This window comes from Carassius gibelio, chromosome A5 (genome assembly GCF_023724105.1).
Source record: "Carassius gibelio isolate Cgi1373 ecotype wild population from Czech Republic chromosome A5, carGib1.2-hapl.c, whole genome shotgun sequence".
Lineage (NCBI taxonomy): Eukaryota > Metazoa > Chordata > Actinopteri > Cypriniformes > Cyprinidae > Carassius > Carassius gibelio.
This window is the reverse complement of record NC_068375.1, coordinates 39,180,300-39,194,755: the sequence shown is the minus strand read 5'-3', so window position 1 is coordinate 39,194,755 and position 14,456 is coordinate 39,180,300. Positions and strand designations below refer to the sequence as shown.

The following is a 14,456-nucleotide window of genomic DNA, read 5'->3' as shown; positions in this document are numbered from 1 at the left end:
TAAAACTTCAGCAAAAGCAACATTTTTCTGGTTTTTATTAATATTTTAGTTTTTATTTGTATATTTTCTGTTTTCATTTAAATTATAGCAATTTTGTCTTTATTTTTTCCTCTATAAAGATATATTTATATGCAAAAAAAAATGCATTGATAGCATACATTTTTATCAGTTTAAACATAATTTTGTTGAGAAATGCCTTCTGGGAAAAAAGACAGAAAAGCAAAGTTATTATCGTTTCACAAATGTTAGAAAAACAGTTCTTAAACACATCATATGCTGTTTTTCTGTTAACTTTAGAGGTTTTCTTGTTTTAGCTGGTTTTTGTTGGTGTGATTATTTAGCGGTGGATTATATGGAGTCAGTTTTTCCCAGATTGTGCGGTGGATCACATCAGACGTCCTGTGACTGGTGTGTGTTTGCAGGAACAGTAAGAGAGGGCAGCAGGGCTGGGAGAGGAAGTATGTGGTGCTGGACGGGACCAAACTATCAATCTACGAGTCCGAGCCGTGCGAAGGTAGACGATCACTCGTGTGCTGTGAGCTCTGCTTTTGCTGTGCTTCCTGAACTCATATATGTGTGTGTGTGTGTGTGTGTGTGTGTGTGTGTGTGTGTGTGTGTGTGTCTCAGACTCGGTGAAGCCGCTGGAGGAGTTTGAGCTGTGTTTGCCGGACGGTGATGTGACGGTGCACGGAGCCGTGGGAGCCTCGGAGCTCATCAACACGGCCAAATCAGGTTTGAGAATTATCACATCATTTCATACATGCATTAGCTTAGAAACAAGGTCAGCGAGTTAGTTTTTCATCTCTTAGTCTGTATTAATAACAGGGAAATTATAATATATTTTTAATTTCAGTTGCTCAGTCACTTTTTATGAATTTTAACAAGCCGTGAACTTTTACGAGGCATAATGGGAGTCGTTTATAAATCTGCTGTCGTCAAGAATAAGTTGCGCCGAGCTCTCTTCTCATGAAAGCTGCTTTTATTTTAAAAATGCATGCCTTATTCAAGAAAATATTAATTTACTAGCTTGTTCATTTTAAGTTATATTGTGTTTTTGTTGGTGTAATATCTGCTGGAATGTTAAAAAAGTATAGTGTTATTTTTTTAAATCATTGTTTTGTAATAGATTTTTTCTTTGAAAAGCAAGAAAAAATAGTAAAAGTCACATTGTAGTACATGAGGAAAAAACTTGTTTTCGTTATTCGGCCCAAGAATTTTCATTTCGGTGCATCCCTAATTAATAATTCGATTTTTATTTATTTTTTCATTTTCCATTTTGATTGTAAAGTTGAAGTAATTCTGTTGCGTGTTTTTGTACTTTTTATCGAATTATTTTAAATATATCTATATAGTTTTTATTATATTTATTATATTTATTTGAGTTTTAGTTTGTACCAATTTTAATACATTAAGTAAAAAAACGTGTGGCCTTGTCAACTAGCTGAATTGTATTTTTTTTTATTTATTGTATTTTATTTCAAGTAACAATTTTTATTAGTGGCTTCAGTGATCAATAATAACACTATATGAGATCCGCTGATCATTGTTTTGTCTCATAATCTACATATTGTTTTTTTATTAATATTTTAGTTTTTATTTTTACATTTAGTTTTGCTTAAAATTTTTACAAAAGCATTATTTTACTGGTTTGTATTTATATTTAAGTTTTTCTTTGTATATTTTCAGTTTTCATTAAAATTAATGTGATTATAGAAATATTCGTCAACATGGTTAAAAGTGTGTGATATTGAGTCTTTATCTCAGATCGGATCAGAATTGTCATTAAACGTGTGTGTGTCTCTGTCTCTCTGTCTCTGTGTGTGTGTGTGTGTGTGTGTGTCTCTCTATCTGTATGTCTCTGTCTCTCTGTGTGTGTGTGTGTCTCTGTCTCTCTGTCTCTGTGTGTGTGTGTCTGTCTGTATGTCTCTGTCTCTCTCTGTCTCTCTCTGTGTGTGTGTGTGTGTGTGTGTGTCTCTGTGTGTGTGTGTGTGTCAGATATCCCGTACGTGCTGAAGCTGGAGTCTCATCCTCACACCACGTGTTGGCCGGGTCAGTCTCTGTACTTCATGGCTCCCAGTGTCCCAGATAAGCAGCGCTGGGTGGCTGTTCTGGAGTCAGTGGTGTCCGGCAGCAGAGGATCGCGAGAGAAGAGCGAAGCGGACGCGGTGAGTGAACGCTTCCTTCAGGAGATCCTTCATTCCTCCTGCGTCTGACGTGAAGCGCTTTGACTGATCCAGAGATACTGAAGGCTTTAGTTCACTTCATCACTGAAAAACTATGAGCTACTGCTTAGAAGCCTCTGTTAACAATATATAGTTAACACTGCTATTTGAGTATCATTTATTTGATAATAAAATATTAATATAGTTAATAACTAATATAGTGTTTTTATTAATATTGACTAATTATGTTTTTATTTTATTTTGACCTTAAGTTATGTGATTTTGTTATTTGTATCTATATATTAACATTTCTTTTTTTTTTTGATTTAATGAAATTGTATTTATTAGTTTTTCTATTTCAGTTAATTGGTAATTAACAAATCATTTTAGTACTTTAACTTCAGATCATTTTATTTCAATTAGGTGCCAAAGCAACATTTTAAGTTTTTCATGTCTATTTATATTCGATTTTATTGCAGCTTTATTTGAATTTAACACAATTATGTTAACAGTAATATTTTAGTACAATTTTATATACTGTTATATAGTATTTATTAATATAATTTAAATTAGTTTCTATTTTCATCTTAATTCATTTAAATATTTTTTAATATTTCAAATTTTTATTTTTATTATTTTTTAACTATTTTATTAGAATTTATTTTTATTTTAGATTAAGTAATTTTAGCACTTCAATTTAAGCTCATTTTATTCCGGTTAGTTTCCAAGGCAAATTTTTCATCTAATATTAATATTTTATTTGATTTCATCATTATTCCAGTTAACAAAAATGACTATATAGTTCCAATACTGGACATTTTCTTCTTCCTGCACATGTAATGTGATTTATGTTATAATGTAGGCCGGTGTTAAACGTCAGAAGACTCTCTCGCCGCTGGTTCAGGTAATCACATGATAGTGGGAAGCGCATCACACACACTCGCTCTCATGTGTGTGTGTGTTACCCAGCATGCACTCTGTCTGGTGCCCGTGCCGCTTGCATCATCATCGCTGCGTACCTTTGTTTCCTGCTCTTCAGAATAATCCCCAACAGCAGCACGACCAGTGCAGTCTGATTCACAAACAAATGACTCTTATGAATCAGTTCATTTGAATCGAATCATTGAATCACTCAGGCTTCGTTCAGTGTTGTGTAAGGCTGAATGCACACACACGCTCCTGTAGGAAACACTGGCAGTGCTTGTCTTCAGTGTTAATGCCAGCTGCTTTCCTCCGAGCTCTGTTGTGTTGTGTTGTGTTGTGAAGCCTGGTCTCTGTGTGTCGTCTGAACAGAAGCTGCTGGGAAACTCTCTGCTGAAGCTGGAGGGAGACGATCGGCTGGACATTAACTGTACTTTACCACTGACCGACCAGGTACAGCACCAATAATACTGTTATTGGAGTTATACAAGGAAACCCACAGTCTGTGCGTTACTCAACATTGTGAAAAACATTATAATCCACCACCTACACATCATTCAGCATGGGGAAAATATATATAAATAATAATAAACACTCACCAGCTATACAGCATCTATAAAAAAAACTATATACACTACTGTTGAAAAGTTAAAGGTCAGTGTGTTTTTCTGAAAGAAATACATTATTTTATTCAGCAGTGATGTGTTAAATTGATTAAAAAAGTGATAAAGACTTGAGAGATGTTATAAAAGATTTCTATTTTAAATAAATGCTTTTCATTTTTAACTTTTTTATTCATTTAAGAATCCTGAGGCGACAGCAAAAACTGTGTTCAACACTGATAATAATCAGAAGTGTTTCTCTAGCAGTAAATCATCATATTTTCATGATTTCTGAAGATCATGTGACACTGAAGACTGGAGGAATGATGCTGAAAATACAGCGGAGCATCACAGAAATAAATTACACTTTAACACAGATTCACACAGAAAACTGATGATTTACATTAGAATAATATTTCATAATTTTTACTGTATTTTTGATCAAATAAATCTAGGTTTGGTGAGCAAAAGAGACTTCTTTAAGATGTAACGTGTTTGTGTGTGTGTGTGTCTCTCTCTCTGTGTGTGTGTGTGTGTGTGTGTGTGTGTGTGTGTGTGTTTCAGATCGTGCTGGTGGGCTCAGAGGAGGGTCTGTACGCTCTGAACGTCATCAAGAACTCTCTCACACACATCCCGGGACTCGACTCTGTGTTTCAGATCCAGATCCTGAAGGAGCTCGACAAGCTGCTCATGATCACCGGTGAGTGTGTGTGTCTGCTTCATGTGTGTGTGTGTGTGTGTGTGTTACTGACAGCTGACCGTGTGTGTGTGTGTCAGGTGAGGAGCGTGCTCTCTGTCTGCTGGACATTAAGCGGGTCAAGCAGTCTCTGGCTCAGTCTCATCTTCCAGCGCAGCCGGATCTCAGTCCCTACATCTTCGAGGCGGTGAAGGGCTGTCATCTCTTCGCTTCTGGAAAGGTAAAGTCCACCGGCACACAGTATATGATGCTCAGACTTTAACCCTCAGAAATGAACCAACACACAGTGAAAGTCAAGTCTGTGCATGAATACAAACACAAAATGACACATTTGCATGAGAAAACTCAACACACGACAGAGAACTTTGACATAAAACAAACCAAAAACAAGGATGAAACAGCTGTACATATCTGATAAAGCACCGGGATTTATGTCGATTCTGATGCAGATTACAGCCAGCGGATCATTTGTTTTATGTATATTAAGTAAATAATAGTTATATGATTCATAAAGATAGTTTGCACAGTTTTTTTCTGTTGCTCACTGAATATTTCTCACTCATTTTGTGTAGTTTGTGAATCATTTGCACTGTTTGTATTGTTGCAGGAGACAATTTGTGCAATTGTTTTTACTCTGTGCTGCACGGATTGTGTTTATTGCTCATACTCAAAAAAAAAATAACTTTTTTGTTTTGCTTTGTTATTATATAATACTCTTTACATTTTCTTTCTTTCCATTTGGACACATCTCTATTGTTAATAAACTAAACAGGCCTGTTTTTCACTTAAAAGCGCAGATAACAGTGTTGTAATAAATGGCTATAACTTATTTGGGGAATGTTATATGTAAACAATATTTTATTTGGAAGTGTAAAACACTCAGATACAACTTTCTAAAGAAAACTGTCCAAACGTCAGGACTTTCTGTTTGAATACACAGTAAAAATATTGTATTTTATTTTATTTAGTTGCCAAAACAGCATTTTTTTAATTAAATATCTATATTTTATTTTAGTTCAGTTTTATTTAGAAAGTTGTTAGCAGTGTTATTTGCGTTATTTCTATATTATTTTATTAATATTCTGAATTAGCTATTTTTCATTTAACTTTTAATTTAAAGGTTTAATTTATTTTTATTTATTTTTTAGTTCAGCTTTTTTTCCCCTGATTTAGCTGTCAAGGCAACATTTCAATTTTTCATTTTTTTATATTTATATATATATATATATATATATATATATATATATATATATATATATATATATATATATTGTATTTACCATATACTATTACAGTTTATTTATATATATATATATATATATATATATCATTTAAACTTCAACTTATTTTATTTCAATTAGTTGCAAAGGCAACTTTTAATTTTTTTTTTTTTAAGTGCAAGTACAACTAATGTCTATTTTTACCGTTGATAATTTTACATATTGTTTTAACTAATGTTTTGAATTAGCTCCTATTGTTATATTTTCAGTTGATTTTTATTTATTTTTTTAAATTTTAATTTCAGTACTTTAACAACCGTTTACACACATTTTAGGTCGAATTTAATTAATTTTATGTCCTTTTTTACATCAATTTTTTGTTTCATTTTGGTTTTAGTTTAGTGTTTCATCTAATATTTTACTTTATTTCAGCATTATTATAATGAAAAAAACTGTTTATCAGTTGTCTGTAGACTGAAGCGTGTGTGTGTGTGTGTGTGTGTGTGTGTGTTTCAGATCGACGCGTGCATGTGTATCTGTGCCGCGATGCCCAATAAAATCACCATCCTGCGCTTCAACGACACACTCAACAAGTTCTGCATCAGAAAGGTGACACATAAGACCCTCCTCATGCACATCACACACACACGTTCATTCCTCCCTTCACAGGCGTGTGTGTGTGTGTGTGTGTGCTCTTCTGCAGGAGATCGAGACGTCTGAACCCTGCAGCTGCATCCACTTCACCGGATACAGCATCATCATCGGCACCAACAAGTTCTACGAGATCGAGATGCAGCAGTACGTGCTGGAAGGTGAGGTGACACACACACACACACACACACTGCTGCGCTGCTGCTGATCAGCTGAACTCTCGTGTGTGTGTGTGTGTGTGTGTGTGTTCAGAGTTCCTGGATAAGAGCGACGTGACTCTGGCCTCGGCTGTGTTCTCCGCCTCGTCCCACAGCTTCCCCATCTCCATCATCCAGGTGTCCAGCGCGCCGCAGAAGGTGGAGTACCTGCTCTGCTTCCACGGTGCGTGTGTGAGCCGTACGAGATGCTGACGGTGTGTGAGAGTCCGTGTTTCACCGGTGTGTGTGTTGTTTGCAGAGTTCGGTGTGTTTGTGGACGCGTACGGCCGCAGGAGTCGCAGCGATGACATCAAGTGGAGCCGCCTGCCGCTGTCCTTCGGTAAAACCTAGTTTAATCACCAGCTGTGTGTGTGTAGAGCGCTGACGCTCGATTCATCTGATGCTTTTCTGCGCAGCGTACCGAGAGCCGTACCTGTTTGTCACCTACTTCAACTCTCTGGACGTCATCGAGGTTCAGAGTCACTCTGCGCTCGGGTAAAGCTGCCCTCCACGGGATTGTGTGGGATTTGTTCCTGATGTTTGTTAGAGACACACTGAGTCGAGTGTGTGTGTGTGTGTGTGTTCAGGCCTCACGCTTACGCTCACCTAGACATCCCTAACCCACGTTACCTGGGTCCGGCCATCTCGTCCGGCGCCGTGTATCTGGCCTCGTCCTTCCAGAACAAGCTGCGAGTGATCTGCTGCAAAGGAAACCTGAGTCAGGAGACATCAGCAGCAGAAGCTCAGAGAAACGGATCCACACGCAGGTCAGTGTGAGCTCAGCACCAGCTGAACCTTTCCCTGGAGCAGACTGACTCTTCAGATTCTTCTTATAAAGCGGATCGTTCCGCTCCTTCATTCTGATTGGCTGAGCTGCGTTCATTAGCTACAAAGTAACATTCACCTTTGTTTATGTTTGTGTGTTGCTCGGCAACCACTTTGTTGCAACCACAGCTGTTTCTGAGCAGCTATATTGTTTGGTGGAAGAATACTGTTTTTATTAATATCATTACACTTTATTTGCTCTGTTTTATTTTGTGAAACCTTACTACGTATACGGAATAAACGTTTTATAACAGCACTTAACAACGCCTCTTAGCTGTTATAAATATTGCTATATATATAATTTTTTTTTTTTTTTGATAAAGATCTCCAGGTTTGCTGCTCTTGTTTAAATGGTCCGAAGCATCAAACACATGCTGAAGTCAACCATTACATTTGCACATGCAGTTGCATCTTTAATCAATCAATCAATCAATCACCTTTATTTATATAGTGCTTTAAACAAAATACATTGCGTCAAAGCACTGAACAACATTCATTTGGAAAACAGTGTCTCAATAATGCAAAATGATAGTTAAAGGCAGTTCATCATTGAATTCAGTGATGTCATCTCTGTTCAGTTGAAATAGTGTCTGTTTTAATTTGCAATCAAGTCAATGATATCACTGTAGATGAAGTGACCCCAACTAAGCAAGCCAGAGGTGACAGCGGCAAGGAACCGAAACTCCATCGGTGACAGAATGGAGAACAAAACCTTGGGAGAAACCAGGCTCAGTTGGGGTCAGTTCTCCTCTGACCAGACGAAACCAGTAGTTCAATTCCAGGCTGCAGCAAAGTCAGATTGTGCAGAAGAATCATCTGTTTCCTGTGGTCTTGTCCTGGTGCTCCTCTGAGACAAGGTCTTTACAGGGGATCTGTATCTGGGCTCTAGTTGTCCTGGTCTCTGCTGTCTTTCAGGGCAGTAGAGGTCCTTTCTAGGTGCTGATCCACCATCTGGTCTGGATACGTACTGGATCCGGGTGACTGCAGTGACCCTCTGATCTGGACACAGACTGGATCTGGTGGCCACGGTGACCTCGGAACAAGAGAGAAACAGACAAATATTAGCGTAGATGCCATTCTCCTAATGATGTAGAAAGTACGGTGTTATGTGAAGTGTTCCGGTTCCGGTTTACCTAATTATTGCAGCCTAAAAATCCTTTAACGGATTTGGATATTAAAAGCATATTAGTATGTTATGTGTATGCCAGGTTAAAGAGATGGGTCTTTAATCTAGATTTAAACTGCAAGAGTGTGTCTGCCTCCCGAACAATGTAAGGTAGGTTATTCCAGAGTTTAGGCGCCAAATAGGAAAAGGATCTGCCGCCCGCAGTTGATTTTGATATTCTAGGTATTATCAAATTGCCTGAGTTTTGAGAACGTAGCGGACGTAGAGGAGTATAATGTAAAAGGAGCTCATTCAAATACTGAGGTGCTAAACCATTCAGGGCTTTATAAGTAATAAGCAATATTTTAAAATCTATACGATGTTTGATAGGGAGCCAGTGTAGTGTGGACAGGACCGGGCTAATATGGTCATACTTCCTGGTTCTAGTAAGAACTCTTGCTGCTGCATTTTGGACTAGCTGTAGTTTGTTTACCAAGCGTGCAGAACAACCACCCAATAAAGCATTACAATAGTCTAACCTTGAAGTCATAAATGCATGGATTAACATTTCTGCATTTGACATTGAGAGCATAGGCCGTAATTTAGATATATTTTTGATATGGAAAAATGCAGTTTTACAAATGCTAGAAACGTGGCTTTCTAAGGAAAGATTGCGATCAAGTAGCACACCTAGGTTCCTAACTGATGACGAAGAATTGACAGAGCAACCATCAAGTCTTAGACAGTGTTCGAAGTTATTACAAGTAGAGTTTTTAGGCCCTATGATTAACACCTCTGTTTTTTCTGAATTTAGCAGTAAGAAATTACTCGTCATCCAATTTTTTATATCGACTATGCATTCCATTAGTTTTTCAAATTGGTGTGTTTCACCGGGCTGCGAGGAAATATAGAGCTGCGTATCATCAGCATAACAGTGAAAGCTAACACCATGTTTCCTGATGATATCTCCCAAGGGTAACATATAAAGCGTGAAGAGTAGCGGCCCTAGAACTGAGCCTTGAGGTACTCCATACTGCACTTGTGATCGATATGATACATCTTCATTCACTGCTACGAACTGATGGCGGTCATATAAGTACGATTTAAACCATGCTAATGCACTTCCACTGATGCCAACAAAGTGTTCAAGTCTATGCAAAAGAATGTTGTGGTCAATTGTGTCAAACGCAGCACTAAGATCCAATAAAACTAATAGAGAGATACACCCACGATCAGATGATAAGAGCAGATCATTTGTAACTCTAAGGAGAGCAGTCTCAGTACTATGATACGGTCTAAATCCTGACTGGAAATCCTCACAAATACCATTTTTCTCTAAGAAGGAATATAACTGTGAGGATACCACCTTTTCTAGTATCTTGGACAGAAAAGGGAGATTCGAGATTGGTCTATAATTAAGAAGTTCTCTGGGGTCAAGTTGTGGCTTTTTTATGAGAGGCTTAATAACAGCCAGTTTGAAGGTTTTGGGGACATATCCTAATGACAATGAGGAATTAATAATAGTCAGAAGAGGACCTATGACTTCTGGAAGCACCTCTTTTAAGAGCTTAGATGGTATAGGGTCTAACATACATGTTGTAAGTTTAGATGATTTAACAATTTTATACAATTCTTCCTCTCCTATAGTAGAGAATGAGTGGAACTGTTCCTCAGGGGGTCTATAGTGCACTGTCTGATGCGAAACTGTAGCTGACGGCTGAATGGTTGCAATTTTATCTCTAATAGTATCGATTTTAGAAGTAAAGTAGTTCATAAAGTCATTACTGCTGTGGTGTTGGGAAATGTCAACACTTGTTGAGGCTTTATTTTTCGTTAATTTAGCCACTGTATTGAATAAATACCTGGGGTTATGTTTGTTTTCTTCTAAAAGAGAAGAAAAGTAATCAGATCTAGCAGTTTTTAATGCTTTTCTGTAGGATATGCTACTTTCCCGCCAAGCAATACGAAATACCTCTAGTTTTGTTTTCCTCCAGCTGCGCTCCATTTTTCGGGCTGCTCTCTTTAGGGTGCGAGTATGCTCATTATACCATGGTGTCAAACTGTTTTCCTTAACCTTTCTTAAGCGTAAAGGAGCAACTGTATTTAAAGTGCTAGAAAAGAGAGAGTCCATAGTTTCTGTTACATCATCAAGTTGTTCTGAGGTTTTGGATATGCTAAGGAATTCGGATACATCAGGAAGATAACTTAAAAAGCAGTCTTTTGTGGTAGAAGTGATGGTTCTTCGATACTTGTAACAAGAAGTAGAATTTACAATTTTGGCTATATGAAGTTTACACAGAACTAAATAATGATCTGAGATATCATCACTTGGCTGAATAATTTCAACACTATCAACATCAATTCCATGTGACAGTATTAAATCTAGAGTATGATTTCGACAATGAGTAGGTCCTGAAACATGTTGTCTAACACCAATAGAGTTCAGAATGTCTATAAATGCTGATCCCAATACATCTTTTTCATTATCGACATGGATATTAAAATCACCAACTATTAAGACTTTATCTGCAGCCAGAACTAACTCGGATGTAAAATCACCAAACTCTTTAATAAGTCTGTATGGTGCCCTGGTGGCCTGTATACAGTAGCCAGTACAAACATAACAGGGGATTTATCATTAACATTGGTTTCTCTGGATAATGTTATATGAAGCACCATTACTTCAAACGAGTTATACTTGAAGCCTGCCCTCTGAGAAATCCTGAAAACGTTATTATAAATTGAAGCAACTCCTCCCCCTTTGCCTTTTAGACGCGGCTCGTGTTTATAACAATAATCTTGGGGGGTGGACTCATTTAAAATAATGTAATCATCAGGTTTTAGCCAGGTTTCTGTCAAACAGAGCACATCTATATTATGATCAGTTATCATATTATTTACAAAAAGTGTTTTCGTAGAAATGGATCTGATATTCAATAAGCCAATCTTTATCATTTGTTTATCCATATTGCATTTGTTTTTTATTTGTTGAACCTCAATTAAATTGTTAACCTTAACTTGGTTTGGACGTTTTTTGTATTTTCTAGTTCGTGGAACAGACACAGTCTCTATAGTGTGATATCTAGGTGAAAGAGTCTCTATGTGCTGAGAATTAACTGACCTCTGTGACGGGAGGCAGCTAGCAGACGGTCGGTTTAGCCAGTCTGTCTGCTTCCTGACCTGGGCCCCAGTTAGTCAAGTATAAACACTAAGACTATGTGCCATATTTCTAGACAGAAGAGTGGCGCCACCCCAGGAGGGATGAAGACCATCTCTTTTAAACAGGTCAGGTCTGCCCCAAAAGCTCGTCCAATTGTCTATATAACCTATGTTATTCTGTGGGCACCACTTAGACATCCAGCCATTGAGTGATGACAATCTGCTATGCATCTCGTCACCACGGTAAGCAGGGAGGGGACCAGAGCATATTACAGTGTCTGACATCGTGCTTGCAAGTTCACACACCTCTTTAAAGTTATTTTTAGTGATCTCCGACTGGCGAAGTCGAACATCATTAGCGCCGGCATGAATAACAATCTTACTGTATTTACGTTTAGCATTAGCCAGCACTTTTAAATTTGCCAAGATGTCAGGCGCTCTGGCTCCCGGTAAACATTTGACTATGGTGGCTGGTGTCTCTATATTCACGTTCCGTACAATAGAATCGCCAATAACTAGAGCACTTTCATCAGGTTTCTCAGTGGGTGCATCACTGAGTGGGGAGAACCTGTTTAATGTTTTGATCGGAACAGAAGAGCGGTGTTTTGACCCACGACTACGCTGCCTCACCGTCACCCAGTTGCCCTGCTGCAGGGGCTCTGCTGGAACCGGACAATGTACAGGAATCCCTGAGCTAGACGCATCCAAAGCCATATCTAGAGCCCTAACATTCTTACTGTCCTCAATTAAAGTTTGGATGCGTGTCTCTAATTCTGAAATCTTCTCTGTCAGCCTAACTGTTTCCCTGCATTTATCACATGTGAATCCCTCATCAGCGACAGAGATAGATAAACTGTACATGTGGCAAGAGGTGCAAATAACAATTGTAGGAGAAGCCATTACTCACCGTGCTTGATGAAATATTCTTACTGCGGTTGTTTGATGAACTTGTGGAAAACTGCAGCGTGAGAGAGGAGAGGAGAGGAGAAAAGAAAACGCTAATGACAAGCTAACGAGTGCTAACGCTTTGCAGGTGTGCTGCAGTCACGGAAGAGTGAACGATCTGCCCACGAAAACGTCACGAAAGTAACGTTACACGAAAGTAACGTTAATAACTTAAGGCTTGTTTTTTTGCATTTTGCATTGACTCTTGTTTGTGTCAAAGACTCCGAGTATATGTATGTGCATTAATGCCATGCAGAAACTCACAACTCTGTGTAATGTATTTCTGTGATGCTCCGCTGTATTTTCAGCATCATTCCTCCAGTCTTCAGTGTCACATGATCTTCAGAAATCATGAAAATATGATGATAGACTGCTCAAGAAACGTTTCTGATTATTATCAGTGTTGAACACTGTCGTGCTGCTCAATATTTGTGAGGAAACTGTGAAGCACTTTATTTTTCACAGCAGAATAGAGATTTCAAAAGAACAGCATTTATTTGAAATATTATATTTTGTAACTTTATAAAAGTCTTTGTCACTTTTGATCAATTTAATGCATCCTTGATAAATAAAAGTACTAATTTCTTTTAGAAACAAACTCTTACTGACCCCAGACTACTGTGTTTGTGTCTGGTTTCTCTGTGCTGGATGAACTGGACTGACCCTCTCTTTCTCCCGGTGTGTGTCAGCCCAAACAAGCGCGGTCCTCCCACCTACAACGAGCACATCTCCAAGCGTCTGGCTGCGATGCCGGATGTAGAGGACGGCCTGCACCAGCCCGGGACGCCCCATCGATACCACGAGGCTCGCACCGAGTTCAGACGGGACAAGTCTCCGGCGCGGCCCCTGGACAGAGCGAAGTCCCCGGGCCAGATGGAGCGGTCCCCCGGCCGGATGATGGACCCCCGGCTGGAGCGCTCGCCCGGACGCATCATGGACCTGCGCAGGGAGAGGTCACCCGGACGGGCGTTTGAGGAGCCTCGCCAAAGACTGCACACGGGGTCAGCTCGAACCCCCATCAACACTGTTAACAAGGTCAGGACCACCACACACACACACATGCACACACACACTCACACACACACACACACACACACACACATTCACTCACTCACGCACACAAGCACTCACACACTCACTCACTCTCACACACACACTCTCACACACACACACAGTCGAGCTGAAGCTGGACGCTTGCACAGTTACACTAAAAGACCGTAATCAGAGACTGAAGGCATGCAGCAGATAGTGTGTGTCAGGTTTTGATGAATGTGTGTGTGTGTGTGTATCTCCAGCAGGTGTGGGATCAGTCGTCAGTGTAAAAGTCATCAGTGAAGATCCGATCCGATCCCATCCTGATGAAGAAGCTCTCAAACAGCACAACGTCCCGCTCACCAGGCCTTACAAACACAGATCCGGCCAGCATTTACTAAACCACACACACACGCACACACGCACACACACACACACAGACACACACACACACACACACACACACACACACACACACCTGTCCTTCTCTTTGTACTCCCTCTGTCTCCTCTCCTCTTCCTTCCCGCTCTTTCCCACAATCCCCGGCGACAGCGTAGCGTCCGTCTCGACGGAAAGGGAATCTTTGTAAACCTCCAGAATGTCACGTTGATCTTGTAAATACGCCCACGTGATGATTTTTATAAGAAGCGAATAACAAGGTGGGGTCTATTTTTGTTAAAAAACAATGAATAAAAAACTGAATGTGAGAAACTCATTTAAAAACTGCTTCGAAGAAACTGATTCTGCTGGAGTCCAGCTTCATCCGTCTCGTTCTGTCGCATGGAGGCGCTCTGTTCCTGCTTCGTTTCCTGTAACCCCTCGCTGTCCGCGCTGATGTTTAACCAGAGATGATGTAGCCTTTCTTCTTTCTCTTTTTTATGATCATGCTCCGATAGCATCATCTATAGCCACTAATAAACTAAAGTTTATCTTTATCTGA

At 39.2% G+C, this 14,456-nt stretch overlaps 1 protein-coding gene across 5 annotated transcripts in view; it reads left to right on the top strand.

Moving 5' to 3' along the window:
- Positions 1–14,456, top strand: part of LOC128014912 (citron Rho-interacting kinase-like) — a 71,910-nt gene extending 57,454 nt beyond the window's left edge. For 2 of the 5 annotated variants that reach the window (XM_052598620.1, XM_052598617.1), the window contains 15 exons: positions 423–514; positions 628–732; positions 1,996–2,165; positions 3,025–3,066; positions 3,456–3,536; positions 4,250–4,385; positions 4,463–4,602; positions 6,119–6,211; positions 6,306–6,414; positions 6,506–6,634; positions 6,710–6,790; positions 6,867–6,945; positions 7,038–7,217; positions 13,174–13,519; positions 13,780–14,456. In XM_052598620.1, coding sequence (XP_052454580.1) covers positions 423–514; positions 628–732; positions 1,996–2,165; positions 3,025–3,066; positions 3,456–3,536; positions 4,250–4,385; positions 4,463–4,602; positions 6,119–6,211; positions 6,306–6,414; positions 6,506–6,634; positions 6,710–6,790; positions 6,867–6,945; positions 7,038–7,217; positions 13,174–13,519; positions 13,780–13,806 — 1,810 coding nt within the window. In that variant the 3' untranslated portion in view covers positions 13,807–14,456. The remainder of the gene's footprint in view (positions 1–422; positions 515–627; positions 733–1,995; positions 2,166–3,024; positions 3,067–3,455; positions 3,537–4,249; positions 4,386–4,462; positions 4,603–6,118; positions 6,212–6,305; positions 6,415–6,505; positions 6,635–6,709; positions 6,791–6,866; positions 6,946–7,037; positions 7,218–13,173; positions 13,520–13,779) is intronic. The other 3 variants (XM_052598619.1, XM_052598618.1, XM_052598621.1) reach the window with 3 other exon arrangements.